At 40.0% G+C, this 23,561-nt stretch overlaps 1 protein-coding gene across 5 annotated transcripts in view; it reads right to left on the bottom strand.

Annotated features, from left to right (window-relative positions):
* Positions 1-23,561, bottom strand: part of GBE1 (1,4-alpha-glucan branching enzyme 1) — a 309,698-nt gene that overhangs the window by 5,530 nt on the left and 280,607 nt on the right. For all 5 annotated transcript variants that reach the window (XM_073617016.1, XM_073617018.1, XM_073617015.1 and 2 more), the window contains 2 exons: positions 15,043-15,162; positions 6,884-6,967 (listed from right to left, as the gene is read on the bottom strand). In XM_073617016.1, the coding sequence (XP_073473117.1) occupies positions 6,914-6,967; positions 15,043-15,162 (174 nt within the window). In that variant the 3' untranslated portion in view covers positions 6,884-6,913. The remainder of the gene's footprint in view (positions 1-6,883; positions 6,968-15,042; positions 15,163-23,561) is intronic.

The following is a 23,561-nucleotide window of genomic DNA, read 5'->3' as shown; positions in this document are numbered from 1 at the left end:
TTACCATTTAAAAATGACGTACTATTTTGTTTCAGTGTATAATAAAGTATACTATTATTATTGTGAAATGTATGTCCTTTTTTGGCACCATAAAAGTCAGACTTTTCTCAAAAATTGTTTCTTAGATACACAAAGTAGCCCTACAGAATCTTTTTTTCTTTGTTTTCAAATCGTTTCTTATTTTTTTCAATAATACAACTGTAAAGTCATTGAATTGTTCAATTATAAAGCAGTACAAGAATTGGTACATTTATATAAACTTGTTTTAACGATGTAATGCACAAAACAAGGTGTGTACACACATGTTGAAGGGGGAGGAGGATTAGTGGGGTAAAGGGAGTGAGAGGGAGGGGAAGGGAGGAAGGGAGGAAGAGAGCACAATGGAAAATGCATTTGGTATAGCAATTCAGACCGAATGTAAAATAGTGTTATCAAAAGGTTTTTAAGTAAGTCTTTTGGCTTATCATCGTTCCCAAGGAAGCCATAGGTTATGTAGTTTAGAGTACGAGGGTTTTCCTTGCGACATTAAAGATTCATATGTGTAATGTGATTGTACTAATGCAACTACTTCTGTGATTGTTGGAGTAGTATTTGTTCTCCAGCGTCTAGTTATGAGTAGTCTGGTTGCTAGGAGTATGTGTGTGGTCACTAGTCTGAAAGTTAAAGGGAGTGATTCTACGTTTACATTCAGGATTGCTAATTGCAGAGTTAGGGATGTTCACTACCTCTTTCCATAGACTTTTCAAAGCTGGTCATAACCACAAGATATGTAGTAAGGTACCTGTTTGGTTACAGTTTCTCCAGCAGATATGTTAGGTGGTTGAGTGAAATTTGGCCAGTCTGTGAGGAGTCAAGTACCATCTCAGTGATATTTTTTGTGTTAGTTTCCATAAGCAAGTGCAACTAGTGGCTTTATATATTGACTTTAAAGCTGTTTGCCATTGCAGTTCAGAGAAGTATGATTGCATGTCCTCTTCCCAATCTTTAAAGGATTTAGATTTTTTTTTCTTGTAGGGTAGAGTAGATTAATGAGATTTCTTTGGAATCGGTACTATTTTACAAGAATGAATTCCTTATTCTGGTAGGTATTGCCCCCTCTAGATGTGGGTGTGTGGAGAGACATTGTTGGACTCTATAGTAATCGAAATAATCTTTGTTGGGTGCATTTTGTGTTGCTTGAATTTGGGCAAAGGGTTTGTGTAGTATCATAGTTCGGAGTTCAGAGGTATGGGTTACCCATTTTGATATCCAAGCTGGTATAATTAGGTCAGATGATATTAATTGGAGAGTGTGGAGAGGCATTTGCTGGATTTTGGTGGGGAGTTGAGACCATTTAGTGAAATGTAGTAATTTCCATGCTTTGATTGAAGTTTGGATAGTCAGTGAGTATAGTTTGAGGTATGGTATGGTGGTGGTGCTATATAACCAATGTTTAAAGTTGTTACCTGGTATCATGGTGTTTTCGATGTTTCCCCATAATGTGGTTGGGTGTGTATTCATCCAGTCTTTCTGTTGTGACAGTATGGTAGCTAGAAAATGTATTATAATAGTAGCCAGGAATACTCACTATGAACTCTTAACCTATGCTAACAAAGCAGCGGTCAGCAATGGATTATTCTCTTGTATATAATGTAGCAATTCCTAGTAGGACAGCAAGGGCACCTATATAATACATTTTCTTTTTTTGTTCACTCTTATTTTTATTAAACGTGTATGTTTTTTGGGGGTAATGTCTCTAATTTTTAATTATTGATATAGGGTATATACTGGTCAAAATCCTGCATTCTTTGGACATCATCCACTCTGCCCATTTGCTTTTGGGGCACACCGTTTCTGATCTTAAGGTTTAACCAATCTGGGTTCATGGCATGTAAGTTCTCATGCTTTCTATTTATGAGGGTATTATATTAATTCAATAAAATTATTATAAATATTGATATCCTTTGTTTGATCCATATAAGGCATATTTTGAATGTTTATTTCTCCCATTTTCTCCCAACTCAAGGTTCTCTGGTTACGAGTCAATAAGTAATTGGTTCTGAGGAAGCTATTTTGTGAAACGCGTCAACCATCTTTTTGACATGTACTGTAACTACCAATGTTGAATCGCAAGAGAACACCCTAGTGATTTTACAATGTTTCCTATGTATTTAATTTTGAAAAATAAATCTATTATAAAGTATTATTTATATGAATTCCTCAATGGTACCGTGATAATCTGTCATGTTGGTTCTTTGTTTTTGTAAATTCTATCTAGGATGAGGTACCCCCATAGCCTTTCTGTTCACATTTTTATCTAGATCTTTGATTCTAAGGGCCATGGCTTTCCCTGCTTTATTTCCTGTAGAATAGTGTTTAGCTTTGAATTGTTTTTGGGCTTTGTCAAACAATTCTAACAATAGAGTTCTCAGGTCTTGCATGAGGAGTAACAATTTTTCTTTCAATATAGGGTCAGGATTTGTTTGGTTTTGATTTTCTATGGTTTTAATATTGGATGTAAGGGTGTCTAGACACTGATCTCCTCCTCCTCTCTCTAGCACTTAATTATAATCCCTATAATGAACGCTTTATGGGTGTTCCGAAGTATGGTATTGTTAGAGATTTTTACCTTGTTCAGATCAAAGAATTCTTCTAGGCATTCACGTATATAGGCAGAGTGTTAAGGTGAGTGGAGAATCAAAGCGTTGGCTCTCCAGATCTTCGTGCGTGTAGTTGATAAATTGTTGGTGGTTATTGAGACGGATGCATGGTCTGACCATGTTATAGTGGCTATAGAAGATTCTGATATTTTGGATAGTGTCCATTTGTCCACTAGGAAGTAGTCAATTTGGGTATATGAATTGTGACGGTGGGAAAAAAAAGTAGTCACGTTCGGTGGTATGGTGGTATCTCCATACATCGTACAAGTAATTGTTTCTTATGAATTTTTCCATAGGTGAAGTGAGTCTATTGGTGATGAAAGATGTGTCTGGAGAACTGTCTGGTACAATATTAAAAATCACCGCACATAATAAGGTGACCTTGAAGGAATTTGTTGATTTTTTTCATCAATTTAGATAGGAATCTGATTTGTTTGGTATTGGGCATGTATACATTGACTATTGTGTATGTGGTATTGTGCAGGGTACAGTCTAGGGTTAGGTATCTACCTTCCACGTCAATTATGTTGTTATGAAGTGTGAAGGCGATTGTATTCTTGATTGCTATTATAATCCCGTTCTTCTTAGTGGGATCTGATGCTTGATATACATGGGTGAAATTTTTGTTGGTGCAGTGAGGTTCTGCAGGGTTTTTAAAAGGAGTCTCTTGTATGCATATGATGTCACTGAGATTCCTTGCAGTGCGCCAGAAGGAGGCTCTTTTTGCAGGATGATTCAGCCCTTTGGCGTTAAGCGACAATAATTTAGGCATCTTGTTGTGTATCTTAAGGCAACTGTGAGAAGGAAGTTATTGACTTACAGTTGTATGAAAGTGTGTGTCCACTCATTAGGTTCAGATTGTAGACGTCTTCAGATCCAGATTCCTCTAGTGCTCTCAGGGAAGAGAATGTGGGTAAAAGGAGAACAATAAGTCATGGGTGAGATAAGCTTAGATAGTAAAAAGAAGGTAAAAAGAAACAAAACAACCAATGACAGCAGCCAACTGTGTCTTAGGCTGCTGTGCAGTTATGGGGTGTAAGTTTGTGGAACTATTTGCAACAAGCAAGGCATCTGACCGGAGGTAAAGCTTGTGGGTCATGTTTTGAGGCCGCTATTCTAATATGGATTAGTGCTTACCAGCATGGAGGTTCGCGTTGGAGGGCTGGGTATGCTCTCTGCGGTTGGATTGAGCTGACATAGGTGGGTCAGGGATGATTCCCCAAGTGTGCAGAAGTTTGAGGCATTCTTCCACTGTGGAGATATTGTGTTTAACTCCATTTTTGGTGACCATTATTTTGGTAGGGAAACCCTATTAATAAGGGATTTTGTGTTTACTGAGCAGTTTGGTAATGGTATTTAGTTGTCTTCTCAGTTGGCGAGTATACTGAGAGAGATCCGCATATAGTTGGAGTTTGGCGTATGGAACTGGAAGTTGTCCAAGATGTCTTGCCTTGAGTAGGAGTTGGTCTTTGGTGTGGAAAAAATGTATTCTCATTAGAGCATCACAGGGAACTTCTGCAGAGAGGTGTGGTGGTTTGGGAAGGGGATGGATACGATCAATAATAGTTTCCATGGATGAGAGGTCAGGCAATAGTGTTTGTAATTAGCTGGCATATGTATTAAGATCCTGTGGCAGGACGTTCTCAGGTATGCCTCTGATCCTTACATTATTACGACGGTGACCTGTCCTCTAAATCTGCCATTTTGGCTCTCACCCACTGTTGTTATTCCCGGGTGTGATCATGGGCATCTACAAGATCATTCACCGTTTCAGTCATTTCCCCCATTTGTTTTTTAATATGGTAAACTCTCTGCCCCATGTAATGCATTTGTGAGGAAAACTTGTTAAACATGGAGGAGATGTCATTATAAAGGGAGCTCTGAAGAGAGATGAGCATCTCTTTCATAGTGGTTACTAGTGCAGGTTGATTAGCGCTGGGGAAAGTTGCTATAGGGGATGGATGAACTGGGATACGTTCAGATACAGGGCTTGCCTCATGTCCTGGTGGATCTGTATCCAGTCGCATCCACGTCTTTACTGGGCTGATGCTGGCAGATGATGATAGGGAGGAAGGAGAGGCATCCAAGGAATTTTTCTGTGTGGATTTTTCCAGGCCATCTGCATCAGGGAGGTCTGTATAAGCTGCAGTTGAGCCGTGTACAGGACTGCGGGCGCCATCTTATGTGCCCGGCGGCTGTGAGAAGAATTCTGTCAGTTTCTTGGGCTGACGGTAATCTTTTCCTTTGTGGGTCAGGTTGGACATTCTGGGAACAATTGTCCGATATTCTGGTGTCCTGTACTGTCGCTGAAGTCTGTTCGAATAGCGGCAATTCTATATGGAAATCCGGTCGATGCTGGGGCTGAGAAATCAGATGTCCATCTTACACGGCGGTTAGCCACACCCCCCCAGAATCGTCTTTTTCCAAATTAAAAAAACATTATTGGTTCATAAAGAATTACACTTGCCGTGGACCAATAAGGCCCTAATTGGATGAAAAAAAATCATTGATAGGAAATGTTACTCTCTATGAATAATAAAGCCTTTTTCATTTGTTGAAAAAAAAAAAAAGAATGAAAAGAAAAGTTCAGGATTAAAAAAAACAACAAATATTTATACTCCCCTAGATGAATGCAGGATCGGTCCCCTGTCGGCTCTGTAGTAAGAACTGAGTGATCAAACACAGCTGATCACTCAGTTCTCCCCCTCCGTGACTGTAAGTCACTGGCTCTCTGCTCTCCCCTCCAGCGCTCATTGGAGCGCTGGGCTGTGGAGGGGGCAGGATAGGCTAGCTCAGGCTCTCATCAGATTGCTGAGATACTAAGCCAGGTGCCGATCCAGGCTTCTAGGTGGATAACAACCATATGATCAGAATCTTTTCAGAGCCTTGACCGGATCTGTGATGTCAGCCCCACTGTGGGATGAAAATGGATCACAGGAGTGCAGAACAAACTGCACTCCTTTGACCCATAGGAGAAGTATAGCCAAAATAGCTTTGGCCATACTTTTCCTTTAAAGTGGAGTTCCACCCAAAAATGGAACTTCCACTTTTTGGATTCCTCCTCCCCTCCGGTGTCACATTTGGCACCTTTCAGGGGGGAGGAGGGAGCAGATACCTGTCTAATACAGGTATTTGCTCCCACTTCCTGGCATAGATGGGGTGACCTATGCCACTTCCGGCGCCTACACTCTCCTCCACCGCCGTATTCTGTGAGACACAGAACACAGCAGGGACCAGAGAGGACACGCAGCGCGACTCGCGCATGCGCAGTAGGGAACCAGGAAGTGAAGTCGCAAAGCTTCACTTCCTTATACCCTCACCGAGGATGGCGGCGGCAGCAAGCGAGAGCCGAAGGTCGGATTGGCTTCGGCTGCCGACATCGCGGGCTCCCTGGACAGGTAAGTGTTCATATATTAAAAGTCAGTAGCTGCAGTATTTGTAGCTGCTGGCTTTTAATATTTTTTTTCAGCGGACCTCCGCTTTGAGTGGTGTGTGGGTTCTTTGTATATCTAACCACGTTTCAGATGTAGCTGGGTCGTGCTTTGTCTGAGCAACCCTGATTGGCAACAGGAAGTCATGGGTCCACTTGGCTATCACTTTGAATACAGCAAAGAAAGGAAAGAACCTATTGCAGCATAATGGCAAAGCTTTGTCAGAATGCTGGTTGATGCCTGCTCAGATATGACATCCTGGAGGATGAAAAATGACCACGCACAAGTCCAAAATGTTTGAATTCTCTCAAGTGTAAATAACTGGCTTCAAAGCAATTGGACACAAAAGTATTTCATCACAGATAACATTGTTATCCTGAAATTACACTGAGGTTTTGCTGTATGGACAGTTTACATTTCAAAAAGTTATTTAACCATTTATAAATAATGACATATCCAATTTCCAAATCTGCTTTTTATATTAAACCAGTTCTTTTAAAAACAATTTCAGAATTGTTTGGTTCCCGGAATTCCACTGCTGTGCAGCTTCCAATTGATCCCCATGTGGCACAGCCCTTTGAGCCTTCAGTTAACATGTTGCATGTAAACAGCACAAAATAAAACCTTTGAATTCTGTCTTGTAAAACTTTTCCAAAAAACACTATTCTCTCTCCAAATGTTTGCCATCTTTTTAAGTGTAGGATAATTCAGCCTGCAATCTCTATCCATTAAAGTTCTGTAAATAACCCCGAGCACATTCTATGACACTCGGCATTGTATGAATGATTCTGCTTCTAAACACCTTGAGCTTACATTGTTTAGATAAAGATGCCACTGTGCTCCTCAGTAATTGTCCACATTTTGAAGAACAAGAGCCACTCTGCATGGAATGTAAACCTAGAACAGAAGAAAACAAATCAGAAACAAAGGTAAAATGTTAGCAGAAGGCATAGTTTTACAAATAATGAGAATATCAGAAAATCCCTATTGTGTCAGTGTTGTGAGTACGAAAAAAAAAAAAAGAAAAGTGGAGTGTTACGTGAAGTGGTAAAAGTTAACCACTAGAGTGCAGCAAGTCATCTAGAAAAGCTGTAAAAACAAAAGTATTAAACAGTGAGAGGACTTGAAGGTGTGGTGTTGTCACATCTCTTATAATTTAGAATTTGCAGCTGAAAAAAAAAATGGTTCAGAGCAACAAATAAGTTTGGTACAATGACATGGAGGATTACCTATGTTTTGTTATACACTACAGAACAGAAGCATAACAAGCCTTTCAATCGATAGTCAATAAATAAGGGGCCTGGGCTTTAGTTGCTTGTACGAAAATAGTGTATTAGTGAAAACAAAAAGGAAACAAATGCACACCCAAATCACATCAGTGCACAAAGGGTTAAGTACATAAATAAGGGTGCTGTAATCAAAGACTAGAACTAGGAAAAATCCAAGAATAATACACTCTAAATAAACAATAGACAGTACTCCAAACATCTAACTTTTTGAATTTCATATATTTATGAAAGGAAGCGTCATATAAAAACATAACAGTAGATTCAAAGTACATGTCCAAGATTTCCCAACAGTTCCTGTATCTAGACAAAGGAAAACTGTACCCTATAAGCAACATATACACTCACCGGTCACTTTATTAGGTACACCTTGCTAGTACTAGGTTGGACCCCCTTTGCCTTCAGAACTGCCTTAATTCTTCATGACATAGATTCAACATAGGTGTTGGAAACATCCCTCAGAGATTTTGGTCCAAATTGACATGATAGCATCACGCAGTTGCTGCAAAATTGTTCAGCTGCACATCCATGATGTGAATCACCTGTTCCACCACATCCCAAAGGTGATCTATTGGATTGAGGTCTGGTGACTGTGGAGGCCATTAGAGTACAATGACTTAATTGTCATGTTCAAGAAACCAGTGGTAAGATGATTTGAGCTTTTTGATATGGTGTATTCTCCTGCTGGAAGTAGCCATCAGAAGATGGGTACACTGTAGTCATAAAGGGCTGGACATGATAGCAAACAATACTCGGGTAGGCCATGGTGTTTAAATGATGCTCAATTGGTACTAAGGGGCCCAAAGTGTGCCAAGAAAATATCTCCCACACCATTACACCACCAACAGCCTGAGTCGTTGATACAGGGCAGGATGAATACATGCTTTCATCTTGTTTACACCAAATTCTGACCCTACCATCTGACTGTCGCAGCTGAAATCGAGACTCTTCAGACCAGGCAACTTTTTTTTTTTTTTGAGTTTGAAAAAGCTTTATTATTGAATAAAGAGTAACATTAAGACAAGATGTCACCCACGCAGGGATGTAATGGGGTATAAAGCAGGGAAATAATACATGTCAAACATTTTCTCAGTGCGAACAAGAGATGGGCTCTCAGCTTCATGTTTGAAAGGTTAAAGGGAGAACTTAAAGTATGACACAGATACACAACAAATCGCAGTATTTCAACTTCTAGTCGCCCTATCGCCCAGGCATCCCTAATGGGAACAAACGGTGCCGTGAGCCACCAGACAATCTGTAAAATGGTCACTGAAAGTAATAGTGTATACCAACGGATAGGAAAAAATTGTAACTCATAAGCTTGACAATTCAAAAACCTTGTGACATTCTCATCGAGTAACAAAAAGGCAAGAAGCCCAACTTGTGGAGCATGAGCTGTGAGATTGCTCTATAAGTGGGCAGTAGCATATTTAAATGGAAAACGGAAGAATGTTACTGCCATAGCCCATATTCCCATCAGCTAGGGCTAATGGGGTTAGTGGGAAAAGAGACAGAAAAGAGGGGAGGGGGATAGACAGGTTGGAATGGAGGGGGGAAGCAAATAGAGAGGAGGGAGAGGGGTACAGGTGCGGCATCACTGAGATCTAGTCAGTGAGGTAAGGTTGAAATCAGGAGGGCTACCGGGAAGGAAGGGTGGATTTGGGCCTATAGAGAAATGCCGATACGATAGGCCCAGGGTTCCCAAATGCAAGATTTCAAGTTTGTCTAGGATAGTGTTAGACGTTTTCTCTTGGAGCATAATCCAGGAAATTTTTTGCTTGGTTAAGTGAAAAAAACCGAGGGGGACTTCCAGGCCTGTGCTATCCTTATTTTAGCACCGAGGAACATGAAGTGGATCAGTTTTTGGGTATATTTTGTGATTTTGGGAATCTTTTGGTTCAGAATTGCTATTGTTGGGTCTTGGTTGATCACTGTCCCGATGACTTTACGGATTAGATTAAAGATTTTATTCCAAAAGCCCCTGATCCTGGGGCATTGCCAGACAATATAAAGGAGAGAACCCAAGTGACCGCAACCTCTGAAGCAGAGGGGCGAAGATTGTGGGAAAAATGTAATTAGTCGAGTCGGAACCAGGTACCAGCGGGAGATGACCTTAAGGATTGCTTCAATCAGGGAGATATTGAGGATCCCCTTGTAGGCTCTAGCAAAGTGGGAGTTCCAGGAATCTAGGTCCCATTCAAAGTTAAGGTCACGTTTCCAGCTGTGCATGTAGGGCGCTTTCTCCGCTGGTTCAGCTAATGCTGAGTAAATCAGGGAAATTCCCCCCTTCACATGCATGGCAATGGAGCACCATTGTTCATATGGAGTAACCGCAAGGGGGAGAGTGTCTCGGGATGAGAAAGTGTGTAAGTGTGATATCTGGTGGAAGCAAAATCTTTCGGAGGGAGGCATTTCTAGTTTTGAGATACAGTAGCCAGTTTCAGGGGGCCATTGGAGTTAAAGAAGTGTCCGATTCTACAGACGCCTTTATCAAGCCACCATTGAAAGGCCTTAATGTCCATCCCTGGGGGGAATTGGGGATTGTGAAAAATGTGAGCTAAGGGGTGCCACCAAGACGATATGGAGGTCTGTTTATGTAGGGAATCGCAATTGAGTGGGATAGTGTGGGGGAGAGGATAGGGGGCCTAGATTTAGGGGGGAACCAGATTAGGAAATCTGTGACTGCTTGTTTTTCGATACCTACCCAGTCTGGTTTAGGGCCTTTGGAGTATATAGTTGATATTTGGGTTAGTTGTGCTGCCTGGTAATACCACCAGAGGTTAGGTAGTCCTAGGCCTCCCTTCTGTCTGGGTTGAAAGAGTCTGTTTAGGGAGTCAGGGATTAAGTTTGCCCCAGGTGAAGCATATTATAGTCAATTGGAGGTTATCAATATGGAGTTTGGGGACTGGGATAGGAAGAGAACGGACGAGATAAAGAATCCTGGGAAGGAGGGTCATTTTGATAGCATTCACTCTTCCTAGCCAGGACAGTTTGTATAAAGACCACTGGTCCAGGTCTGTCTTAAGTTTCTTGTACATGCGCGGGTAGTTGTATTTATAAAGTTGGTCTATAGAGGCCGTGAGGTAGACTCCTAGGTAGGGGATGGAGGAGGTACTGCAGGTAAATGGGAAGTGGTCCTTTAGTCTGTCTACCAGGGGCAATGGGGTCCAGATATTAAGGCCGGTAGATTTGGGCATATTGACCTGCAGTCCTGAGGCCTGGCCAAATTCTTCTAGTAGCTGTAAGACGTTAGGGGTCGAGATGAGAGGGGATGTAATAAAAAGGCGGATATCATCCGCAAAAAGTGCACATGTGTTGAGGGGCCACAATTGACACCATGAATATCTGGGTGACCTCTTATAGCTATGGCTAGGGATTCTATAGCTATGGCGAAGAGGAGAGGGGAAAGGGGGCAGCCTTGTTGTGTTCCTTTGGTGATAGGGAATGGGTCAGAGAGGTGTCCCTGAAGTCTGACCTGGGCTTTGGGTAGGGAATATAGGGCCTTTAATGAGGTGAGGAAGTGTGGTCCGAATCCCCACTTTTCCAGGGTGGCAAAAAGATAGGGCCAGGTGATGGTATTGAAGGCCTTTTGGAGGTCAATGGACAAGAGGAAGCCTTCTTGTGAGGGGTTACCATCCCAGCTTGACCTGAGGAGGGATATGATGCCTACCCCCCTCCTTATCTGGTCCGGTCCCTTCCTCCCCAGGATAAAACCAACTTGGTCTTTGTGCACATAAGACCCTATGAATGACCCCAATCTATTGGAAAGAATTTTTGTCATGATCTTAAGATTGTTGTTGATTAACGAGATTGGTCTGTAGTTTTCTTACAAGGCTCAGGTCTTGCCAGGTTTGGGGATAACAGAAATGTATGCAAGGTTTGCTGCTGAGTCTATTGAAGATCCCTTTCGGAGGGAATTAAAAAGCCGGGCCAGATAAGGAAAGAGGACATCTATAAAGGTCTTATAGTATTGTGTCGAAAAGCCGCCTGGGCCAGGGGCTGATCCTTATTTCAGTTCTTTGATGACTCCAATTACTTCGCCTTCAGTGATAGAGAAGTCCATGATGGATCGTTGAGATTCAGATATTTTGGGGAGAGGGATGTTGTCTAGAAAGGAATTTAGTTTATGTGGGGAGCTGGAGTTTGTTTGCATAGAGTTTAGAATAGTACAAGTGAAAGGCCTCTAGAATCTGTTTAGAATTCTGGGTTAACCTACTCGTTTGTGATTTAATTTTAGGTAGGGAGCGGACCCTTTGTTTAAGGGAGAGCTTCGCTGCGAGTTGGGGACCAAATTTGTCTGAGAGGAGGTAAAACCTACCACTCACCGATTGTAGGTGTTTTTCCGTGCTAGAGGTAAGGGCTGTATTCAGGGATATTCTGGCTTCTTCAAGTTTAGACAGAGAGGTAGGCGTAGGTTTGCTTTCAGGCAACATTTTTCCAATCTTTTATTGTCAATTTTAGGTGAGGCTGTGCAAAATTGTAGCCTCAGTTTCCTGTTATTAGCGGACAGGAGTGGCATCTTGTTTGGTCTTCTGCTGCTGTAGCCCATCAGCTTCAGGGTTCGGTGTTTTGTGCAGTCAGAGATGGTATTCTGCATACCTTGGTTGTATTGAGTGGTTACTTGAGTTACTGTTGCCTATCATCTCAAACCAGTTTGCCCATTCTCCGCTGACCTCTGACATCAACAAGGCATTTTCGTCCTCAAAACTGACACTCACTGGATATTTTCTCTTTTTTGAACCATTCTCCGTAAACCCTAGAAATGATTTGGCATGGAAATCCCAGTAGATCAGCAGTGTTTGAAATACTCAGACCAGCCTGCCTGGCACCAACTATGCCACGTTCAAAGTCACTTAAATCCGCTTTCTTCCCCATTTGGATGCTTAGTTTTGGACGCTTCTGCAAGTCGTCTTCACCATGTCTAGATGCCTAAATGCACTGAGTTGCTGCCATGTGAATGGCTGATTAGCAATTTGTGTTACCAAGCAATTGAACAGGTGTAGCTAATATGTGGCCAGTGAGTGTATAGTTATATTAGAACAGGGAGGAGATATAGGCAACAAGTACAGCAATTAATAAACAATACACATGGATAGATGCCAGAAAAAATCTTCAGCTGGAAGATGAAAGTGGATCTCACTTGAGTTAGGGGTTTTTACTTCGAAACATGGTGATTCTCATCTCCACCTGATCCTGAGTTTCCACATAACAGGTGAAGTTTTTTTTCTGGCATCTATCCTGTGTATTGATGTTTGTTAATTGCTTGTAGCAGAGAGTTTGCCTTTGTTTAGATAGAGGAACTGTGGGGAGATCTTGGACATGTACTTTGATTTACTTTTATGTCTTTATATGATGTCTCCTTTCACAAATCTATGAAATTCAAAAACTTTGCAGTTTGGAGTGCTGCCTATTATTTATTTAGATGGCATTATTATATAAAATAACAAAACATGGCAGTGTGCTGAAGAGGGTTGCTGTCGTCAGGGAAAGGAATTACTTCTGAAAAGCCCAGTGCTGAAGCTTCTTGATTTTTAACACCATTTGAAGAACACAGCACATAAAATAAAAGTGACCCTCCCAGCCAGGGTCTGTGTTAGCGCCAGATTGACTGCCACGCTATCGCAGTGACACTCTAAGTTGTTGATCACTGCTATTGCAGTATATAGTGTCTGTAGCTGAGTAAATTCCAGTATATATACCATAGTTTGTAGACGTTATAATTTTCACACAAACCAATGAATATTCAATTGGGATTTTTATTTTCAACCAAAGAAATGTAGCAGAATACATTTTTGCCACAATTTATGAAGAAATTTGATTTTCTTTTTTATTGGAAATGCTTTATAACAGAAAGTAGAAAACATTGTTTTTTTTCAAAATTTTTGGTATTTTTTTGTTTATATGATAAAAAATAAAAAACCCAGTTGTGATCAAATGCCACCAAAAGAAAGCTCTATTTGTGTGAAAAAAAATGAAATAAATTTCATTTGCGTAAAGTGTTGCATGACCGAACCGTCGGCAGCGGCGGAGGCAATCGGATCTTTACCCTTGCCGGGCATGGAGATGAGTGAGGGGAAGATGGCCCCCACCCATCTCCATAATAATGCAGGGCGGGAACGACGTCAAAACGTCACTTCCGCCCACAGCTCTTAAAGGGCCATTTTTTTTTTTTAATGACTTTTAATTGTATTTTAGTCTAAATATGAGATCTGAGGTCTTTTTTGACCCCAGATCTCATATTTAAGAGGTCCTGTCATGCTTTTTTTCTATTACAAGTGATGTTTACATTCCTTGTAATAGGAATAAAAGTGACAATTTTTGAAAAAAAAAAAACAGTGTAAAAATAAAAAGTAAAATAAATAAGTAAAAAAAAAATTTTAACGCGCCCCGTCCCGACGAGCTCGCGCACAAAAGCGAACGCATACGTGAGTAGCGCCCGCATATGAAAGCAGTGTTCAAACCAAACATGTGTGGTATCACCGCGATCGGTAGAGCAAGAGCAATAATCGTCTATGGAGATTTGTAAGCGTAAAAGTTTGTCGCCATTCCACAAGCGAGTGCAGTTTTGAAACGTGACATTGGGTATCAATTTACTCGGCGTAACATTATCTTTCACAATATAAAAAAAATTGGGCTAACTTTACTGTTGTCTTTTTTTTAAATTCAAAAAAGTGTATTTTTTCCAAAAAAAAAGTGCGCTTGTAAGACCGCTGCGCAAATATGGTGTGACAGAAATTATTACAATGACCGCCATTTTTTTCTCTAGGTGTTAGAAAAAAATGTATAATGTTTGGGGGTTCTAAGTAATTTTCTAGCAAAAAAACCTGTTTTTAACTTGTAAACAAGAAATCTCAGAAAGAGGCTCATCCCCTTAAGGACTAAGGCCCCATTCACACTAGCGCGTTTTTTGATGCATTTTGCATTTTGCAGAAATGCACGGGAATTTTTTAACATGGGTTCCTATGGAACATGTTCACATCAATGCTTTTTTGTATCTCTGCGTTTTTGGAAAGGGTCGGGGACTTTTTTTCATGCAAAAAGCAGCGTTTTGCATGTAATGGTTTTCAATGGACAAGCATCAAAAACGCAAGTGCACCGTTTTTGCAGCGTTTTTGATGTGTTTTTGGTGCGTTTTTGGTGCGTTTTTGCCGTTTTTTTTTTTTTTTTTTTTTTTATTTTTTTTTTTTGTAATTTTTTTTTAAGACTGTAAAAAAAAAAATGAAAAAAAAAAAAAAAAAAAAAAAAAACGCAAAACGCAAATCGCGGCAAAAACGCGGCAAAAACGCGGCTCAAAAACGTGCCAAGCATGAAAAAAAAACCTCCAAAAACGCTCAAAAGCAACATGCATAGGTGTGAATCGAGCCTAAAGTAGCACTGGGCTAAATTGCAAAAAAATGGTCTGGTCTGGTCATGAAGGGGGAAAACCTTCCGGAGGGTCAAGTGGTTAATATACAATCCTCCCTAATTTCAAATTTTTCAGGAGAGAAAATAAAGTAATGGCTGGTTTTCTGCTGTCATATTAAATAATATTATATATATATATATATCCTCATAACCATGGTGGTTGCTACCTCATTCTTATGCAATCTTTTTATTGCATAAATCGGAGGGGACTTTTCTTAACCATAAAACTGTGTTGATTTGAATATTATGTTGCATTCTGATTAATGGAAACATAATACTTACCAAAAGCGAATATGAACGATGGTTGTAAGGGGTATTTTCTGAGAAGAACTCTGTCCTGTGATTAATTCTTTGATGACCTCCATAATCTGCAGCATCAGTATCCAGTGCTATCATATATTTAAACCAAACTGTTAAGGAACCTTTTACAAAAACTTTAACAAAGTAATTAAAATCCAGTAATTTAAAAAACCAAAACCTACACACCAAAAAACACACACATAATATAATAAAAATGTTAATAGAAACATAGAAAAGCAACGACACAAAAAAGACCAAGTGGTCCATCAAGTCTGTCCTTTTTTTTTAATTTTGTTTTTTTTTTTTGTTAACTTTTTTGTCTGACTATATATCTATGTTTGTCCCAAGCATGCTTAAAGCCACTTACTGTTGACTGTCTCACTACCTCTGCTGGAAGCTTATTCCAAGCATCCACTACCCTTTCATTAAAATAGTACTTTCTAAGATGACAAACATTCAAATACAGGTTAATCACAATTTCTATCCTGCCACCGATTATTACCTCAAGGGATATCACACTGCCATCAGAGTAAAGCTTAGTACACACGGACCAAAATTTGTCAGGTTCAGCAGAGCCTGATCGTTATACTGGCTTCTTTTTCAAAGAGTCCTTCTGGAAAACCAGCATTCATTCAGCCACTGAACAGTGTATTCTGACAGGGGAGGAGTCCCCGCAGTCAGAATACAATAGCACAGTGGAGAAAATTCCTGCATTCACATTACTTGTGTGGATGCAGGAATCTGTGGGTTCTTTTCATCTTTCAGCCCACTGGTTGAGTGAAAAAACTCATCAGTGTGTACCCAGCTAAAAGTGTTTTTAAACCCTTACATATACCCATTGTAGTTACTAGCCTCAGGTGATACACAGAAATGAAACACATCCTACTAAATAAGTTGTACCTGTTTATTTGCAGACCTCTGTCCTCTACAACTGTTCAAAGTGCATAATTTATACAGCTTGCCTGAGCTTTCAGAAAGCAGGGGGTGGGGAGCTGAAACTACACTCTGAAGAGCTCATTGGCAAAACAAGGACACATCCCCCTTTACACAGCACAGAGGATAAGACCTCAGCCAGTCAATCACAAGCCATGTGCTGGAGTTTTCTCCCCATTACCTTATCACTTGGTGTCAGGAAAACTTGTCAGAAGTGACTGATGCAGATAGAGGAACGAGGCAGCAGACAGAAATGGCACTTAGTGCTCTGGGCGGAAACGATTACACACCATAGAGGGATATGTTTTGTTCATATTTCATGTCAGAGGTTTACAACCACTTTAGGATTCTCCACAAGCCTGTTTCCTGCACCGCAATCAAATTGCGCTGCCCTTGGGATCCGCAGCAGGTGTCAGTGCAATATTAACAACACCCAAAAAGCAGGTCGCAAACGCAGTGCTTTTGCCGGCACCGGAATGCACGGTACAAAAGTATCATGCGATCCCGTTGCAGTGCGGTTCCAAAATTACTGTATGCATGACTTTGGTGCAATGTGGTGTAATTTGAGCCCATTTAAAATGAATGGGCTCAAATCACACTGCACTGAATTGCATGTGAATTGAACAGGAATGTGGTGTGGTTCCTGTGCAATTCACATGCAGTTCATAGTGTGAACTGAGGCCAAGAGAGAATTTCCCCCCATTGGAGAGATTTTCTTCAACTCCCTGCCATGTCTACAGGGAACATTTTCCAATAGAACAGAACATAGCAAAAAAAAACAAAAAAAAAAAAAAACCCTGAACGGGATTTAAAGATTTTGTCCTTTCCATACACTATCCAAACAAAGAAAAAAAAAGTTTTAGCTTTGCTGGACTTTAAAATTAGGTTAAAAACATGCCACCTTTGAGGACACAATATACGTGTGAACATCGTTTTTTCATAATTTTTTACCAATAGATTCAAACTACAATGGCAAATTCTAAAGATCATTTCTGAGGATTTCCTTTTCACAGGTTTATAAATCAGAAGAAAAACAGCTGGCGAAATAGTAAAACAAAATTAACAGCTGCAAAGGCTTTCAGTGATTTCCTTATAAATAGGATGCAAAATAGTTCAAGCAGCAATGATAGTATATGCTTCTACTGAAGAAAATAGTTTAACAAAGAAAGATGCAAACACCAACTTCACAATTAAAAAAGGCATGATTTTACATTATGTATCAATTTCTATGCAATGTAAACAGTACAACTAACCTGGAAAGGATTTCTTATATAATTGTAAACCTGAACAATGAAATTCTCTTACTTGTTTTCTTTTGACCTGTCAAATATACCATCAAAAATGTTTTTATATCTGTTTGACAAGTGCAAAAAAAAAAAAAAAAAACACACAAAAAAGAATATATAAAAAAAACAGGATTATTGACATACTAGTGAAATGTATTTCTTGGAGTACAGTAGAGGACCCAGGATCATTAACCTTTAAAGCATAACTAAAAGGCACAACTTTTATTCTGTTTACTATGCTTCAGTTTGTGAATGAACAGGAAGACTGCGTAGAGCTCTTCCTGTTCATTGATTCTGTGCAGCTGAGGGGGGGGGGGGCCCTGGGCAATAGAAGGAAGAGAGACCTGTGCAGGAGGGGCAGCATTTACTGGGACAGATCCCTTGTAGCTCCACCCTGCAGCAACTGAGAGATGGCAGAAGGGAGAGGAGGAGAAGCTGGCTTTAAGCTGCTGCAAGGGGTAACTACAGGGGATCGGTTCCAGTAAATGTGTCTCCACTCCTGTCCAGGTATACCTTCATTATGCTTGTCAGTGGTGCCTTTATTATGCCGCTAAGCATATGTGAAAGGAGCAGTCCAGGGGTCAGCCGGGAAGAGACACGATCTACAGAAAAAAGTGAACCTCAATAGTGGGATTTTAAAGGCAATTGAAAAAACTTAGAAAGAAGTCTTTATAAAGAAATAAATAAAACATTGAATTTATTTGTACAAAGTTAAAAATAGATGATAATGTATTAGGCCTTTTAGGGATGATGGCAATCTTGTCGCATCAATTTTTGTGAGTTTCTTTTTTTCGAGACACGATCTACGTGTCCGCAATTGAGGGGTTGCCGACCCTCTCTCTAAATGGTGAATGGAAGAATCCATTAAGATGGAGCTAGGGTTTCAAGCTATGCACTTAGTATAGGGCAGAAATGGTCTGGCAAACTGCCATGGAAGCAACTGAAAGTTGCATAGCAGGGCCTGGTAGGGAAAAAGAGGCCAAAAAGAGGGCCTTCAACTTTTTGTCCACATTACAGGTTGGCCTTGCACCTTCATCTAGGTACAGTCCTGTAATGCTCAATCGAGGAATCAACTGATCCAGAAGAAGCCGCAATGGCTATGGTGCAATCTATAATAATCTTACAATGTCCAATCACCAGAATGCAGTTCATGGTTGAAATGATTGTAAAGGCTGTACTTTTTTTTTAATAAATAACAAACACGCTATACTTTAAACTACCTCCAACAGGAAGCCTCTTGCTTTGGAGGCACTCGACCAGGCTTGCTCCCGAGCTGCGCTCCGGTGAATGGACATTGTCCATTCACACATACAGTGTGGCTTGGCCCTGCCCCCACTTTCTCCTCGTTGGCCCACTGACTGATTGACAGAAGCAGGAGCCAATGGCTTCTGCTGCTTTTTAAGTCAATGAGGAGAGAGAGACCGAGGAGAGAGAGACCCAGGAGAGCCGCTGCTCTCATGCACATGGTTGGATCAAGATGGGGCTCAAGTAAGTATAAGAGGAGGCTGGGGGGAGCTGCACACTGAAGGTTTTTTTACCTTAACGCATAGAATGCATTAAAGTAAAAAAAAAACCTTCAGGCTTTAGAACCACTTTAAAGTCTAAACACCCTGTAGTGTACGACTAAGAAAAAAAACGGTTAATTCTAACAGAAATCTAAAGTTGAGCTGCATTCTTATGAGTTAGCACTGTTCTCCGCTTTCTTTGTGAAGCGAAGAATATCTCCCCCTATGTTATGTAGAAGTGGAAAGGGGGAGTGGTTTTAAGCCCTGTCCTAGGTTGACAATGCTATTCCTTCACAGATATAGAACAGGGAGTTAGCATTGTCTTCCTAGGGCAGAAAGAATGTTACTGTCAGGATCACCATGTAAAAATACATAGAAAAAAAATCAGGTAAAATAAGAAAACAAATGCAGCCATCACATCTAAGCACTGGTAAGCTGGAATATAGATCATGTTTGTTCTTCATTTTAGATATTTTAAATAAGCATCTATCCATGCAAACCAAATCGCATTACTTATGTTTTTTCAAGTGGTCATTTATAGAGTTTAGTTTCAAATAATACTCTCAAATCATAGCAGCAATTTCTGGAAATCACTGGTAATTAGACAACACATATTTGCTGCAAGATTTTAAATTGCCTAGTCTGTAATAAAACAAATACATTTCCTTTACAGAGTAAGATTACAGTTTTGTTTATGGTTAACTTTATTCTGTCCATTGTACTGTGAAGCAGGAATAAAATCTTGTCTCCAGCAACAGTGAAATAGTGAGCATTGCGTTATCTATAAGGTTAATTACTTATTAAACTACTTTGCCTATACAGAGATCAGGAAAGTAAATGCCCAAACAAAATGATCTATTGTACATCATGAAAGCATAATGAAACATAAAGCTTCACAATAACAAACTGCAAATGACACTAAGCAGATCAATTTTCTTTTTAACTCAATTAAATGAAAACTACAGAATATCTGGGATAGTTTAAAGTTTATGTAGGTTATTAACTAGCATAGTTAAAATGCAATTTACCTCTTTGCTAACAGAGTCTGCAATGCTATGCAAAGTGGTGCATCGTTGCTCTTTTCTGCTATAATCGAATGACCTTGCTTGGGAAATGATATTAACAGCTAAAAAGGGACACTTATATAGAAAAAGTATTTAAAATGTGCACATATCATGTAAAATCGTATCCATCACCATATAATAAAATTGATAAAAGCCAAACTTGATGCCCACAGTGAAATAAAAGTAAAATCTCCCATTATGGTCTTTCACAATTTAACTTTTAATAAATAAAAGGCCTATGTAACTTCAAACTACTCTACGCCATCCTTTGAATCGAACCAAAGAGGTCACAGTCATGTGATGTACAACAGGTAAGAGGGTCTGAACAGAAAAGAAACCGCCTTCTAAAAACTAGACCTCAGCTTTGTTGAACTCCTTGAATATTAGTGCTACTAGAGGGGTTAGTCCTACAATATTCGGTATAACTCACAACTATTGCTGCCATAATGATCTGTCATACAGAGGCAGTGAGGTGGATCGATTACCTGTGCTTAGATTTTAAAATGGCTGATAGGTTTAATATAAAAGTTTACCAAAGGGTAGATGTGAAAAGATTCCCGTCATTACCATTTCTGGCATGAAAACCCTTTTCCATGTGCCTCTCTAAGACTAGTATAATTTAGTTACTACGAGAATAACATTTCTAAATTCATGTCCCAGCAGGGTTCCTCATTGGTCAGTAAAGGATGCCAATGCACATGGATAATGGCTGTGTACGTAAACAGGTGCTGTACTGACCATCGGCTGAAACCGAACATAGTCAAAGCAGAAGAAAATCAGTAGCCCACCATGGATCTTAATTCAATAAAGCTTTGGACCTACATTGGAGATTCATGGTGTGCTGGTGACATTCTTCTGTCAATGGTCAGTAAGGGCACTCCCGTTAGAAAAAGGTTTAGAGGTTGGTGAGGCCTAGCTCTGAAGCCAGGTCTCTAGTAACAATTTGGAACTAGTTCCTGGTTAAGCATCCTGATGCACCAGTGAAGAGCAGCAGATGGCTGATGTTCACATAAATACAGCCACCTTTTCAGATTACTCCATGTACAGTTCCTTCAAAAAGTATTTATACCCCTTGAAACTTTCCACATTTTGTCATGTTACAACCAAAAACTTAAATGTATTTTATTGGGATTGTATGTGTTAGACTAACACAAACTGGCACATAATTGTGAAGTAGAAGGAAAATGATAAATGGTTTTCAAAATTTTATACAAATAAATATCTGAAAAATGTGGCGTGCTTTTGAATTTAGCCCCCTTTACTCTGATACCCCTAACTAAAATCTAATGGAACCAATTACCTTCAGAAGTCACCTAATTAGTAAATAGAGCCCACCTGTGTGTAATTTAATCTCAGTATAAATGAAGGTGTTCTGTGTTACAACCAAAAACTTAAATGTATTTTATTGGGATTGTATGTGTTAGACTAACACAAACTGGCACATAATTGTGAAGTAGAAGGAAAATGATAAATGGTTTTCAAAATTTTATACAAATAAATATCTGAAAAATGTGGCGTGCTTTTGAATTTAGCCCCCTTTACTCTGATACCCCTAACTAAAATCTAATGGAACCAATTACCTTCAGAAGTCACCTAATTAGTAAATAGAGCCCACCTGTGTGTAATTTAATCTCAGTATAAATGAAGGTGTTCTGTGAAGCCCTCAGAGGTTTGTTAAAGAACTTTAGTGAACAAACCACACCATGAAGGCCAAGCAACACACCAGACAGGTCAGGGATAAAGTTGTGGAGAAGTATCAAGCTGGGTTAGGTTATAAAAGAAATATCCCAAGCTTTGAACATCTCACAGCGCACTGTTCAATCCGTCATCTAAAAAAGGAAAGAGTATGGCACAACTGCAAACCTACCAAGACATGGCAGTCAAGCTAAACTGACAGAATGGGCAAGGAAAGCATTAATCAGAGAAGCAGCCAAGAGACCCATGGTAATCCTGGAGAAGCTGCAGAGATACACAGCTCAGGTGGGAGAATCTGTCCACAGGACAACTATTAGTCACACACTCCACAAATCTAGCATTTATGGATAAGTGGCAAGAAGAAAGCCATTGTTTAAAGAAAGCCATAAGAAGTCCTGTTTGTGAAAAGCCATGTGAGGGACACAGCAAACATGTTGAAGAAGGTGCTCTGGTCAGATAACACCATGGAACTTTTTGGCCTAAAAGCAAAACACTATGTGTGGCAGAAAACACCCTGCACATCACCCTGAACACACCATGCCCATCGTGAAACACGGTGGTGGAAGCTTTTCTTTAGCAAGGACAGGAAAGCTGGTCAGAGTTGATGGGAAGATGGATGGAGCTAAATACAGGGCAATCTTTCAAGAAAACCTGTCTACAAAAGACTTGAGACTGGGGCGAAGCTTCACCTCCCAGCAGGAGAACGACCCTATATAATGGAATGGTTTAGATTAAAGCATATTCATGTGTTAGAATGACCCAATCAAAGTTCAGACCTAAATCCAATTGAGAATCTGTGGCAAGACTTGAAAATTGCTGTTCACAGATGCCCTCCATCCAATCTAACAGAGCTTGAGCTATTTTGCAAAGAAGAATGGGCAAAAATGTCACTCTCTAGATGTGCAAAGCTGGTAGAAACAGACCCAAAAAGACTTGCAGCTATAATTGCAGCCAAGTGTGTCAAGTGTGCATAACAAGTCAGTCAAATCGTATGCAAGCAAGTACACATGTGTGTATTAGCATATTAAAGCGGAGTTCCACCCAAAGGTAAAGGTGAACACCGTACACCTCCCCCACTGCACTTATCTCTGGGGATGCTGAGCTGTCAGTACTCACACAGTTGGTCCAGGGAATTCAAATCCTAACACTTCTTTGTGCAGCACTTCTGGGACAGATCAGAACACTGCTCTGTGAAGTGCTGACCAGTCAGATATCACCCCCTCTGCATCCCTGAGGAAGTCATAAATCTGTAACGCGTAGAGCAGAGTCTGTGGAGTGACAGCCTCATTTCGGAAACCAAAAAACTGGAACTGGTAGCAAGCTGAGCCATGACCTAAATGAGATAGAGTGCTGTGAACATAGTTCACAAGTGATTTTCCCTTAGTGCACAGTTATAGTGTACTGAATTTATAACAGTGTTTTCTGTGTGCATGCATATATATATATATATATATATATATATATATTTTTTTTTTAAACAAAAAGCACTGTCTTTTGTATTTGCCTTATGAAATGATACATGATAGATAATGATAAATTTAAAATCTTTGTAATTTTACGTTGAGAAACATTATTCTGAAATTGTTCGACAATTTTGAGAAGCAACCTTTCATTGATTAGTGAACCTCTACCCATCTTTACTTCTGACACATTGGGGGTTATTTACCAAAGGCAAATCCACTTTGCACTGCAAGTGCACTTGGAAGTGCAGTCGCTGTAGATCCGAGGGGGACATGCAAGGAAAATAAAACCAGCATTTTTGCTTGCACATGATTGGGTGATAAAATAAGCAGAGCTTCCCCTCAGATCTACAGCGATCTACAGCGACTGCACTTCCAAGTGCACTTCTAGTGCAAAGTGGATTTGCCTTTCGTAAATAACCCCCATTGTAATGAAGCTCTACACATCTTTACTTCTGACAAACCATGGCTCTCTAAGATGCTCGTTTTATACCCAGTCATGTTACTGACCTGTTGCCAATTAACCAAATGTATTTCAAAATATTCTTCCAGCTCTTC

Source organism: Aquarana catesbeiana, linkage group LG02 (genome assembly GCF_042186555.1).
Source record: "Aquarana catesbeiana isolate 2022-GZ linkage group LG02, ASM4218655v1, whole genome shotgun sequence".
In the NCBI taxonomy this organism is placed as follows: domain Eukaryota; kingdom Metazoa; phylum Chordata; class Amphibia; order Anura; family Ranidae; genus Aquarana; species Aquarana catesbeiana.
This window is presented reverse-complemented; position numbering and strand designations above follow the sequence as displayed.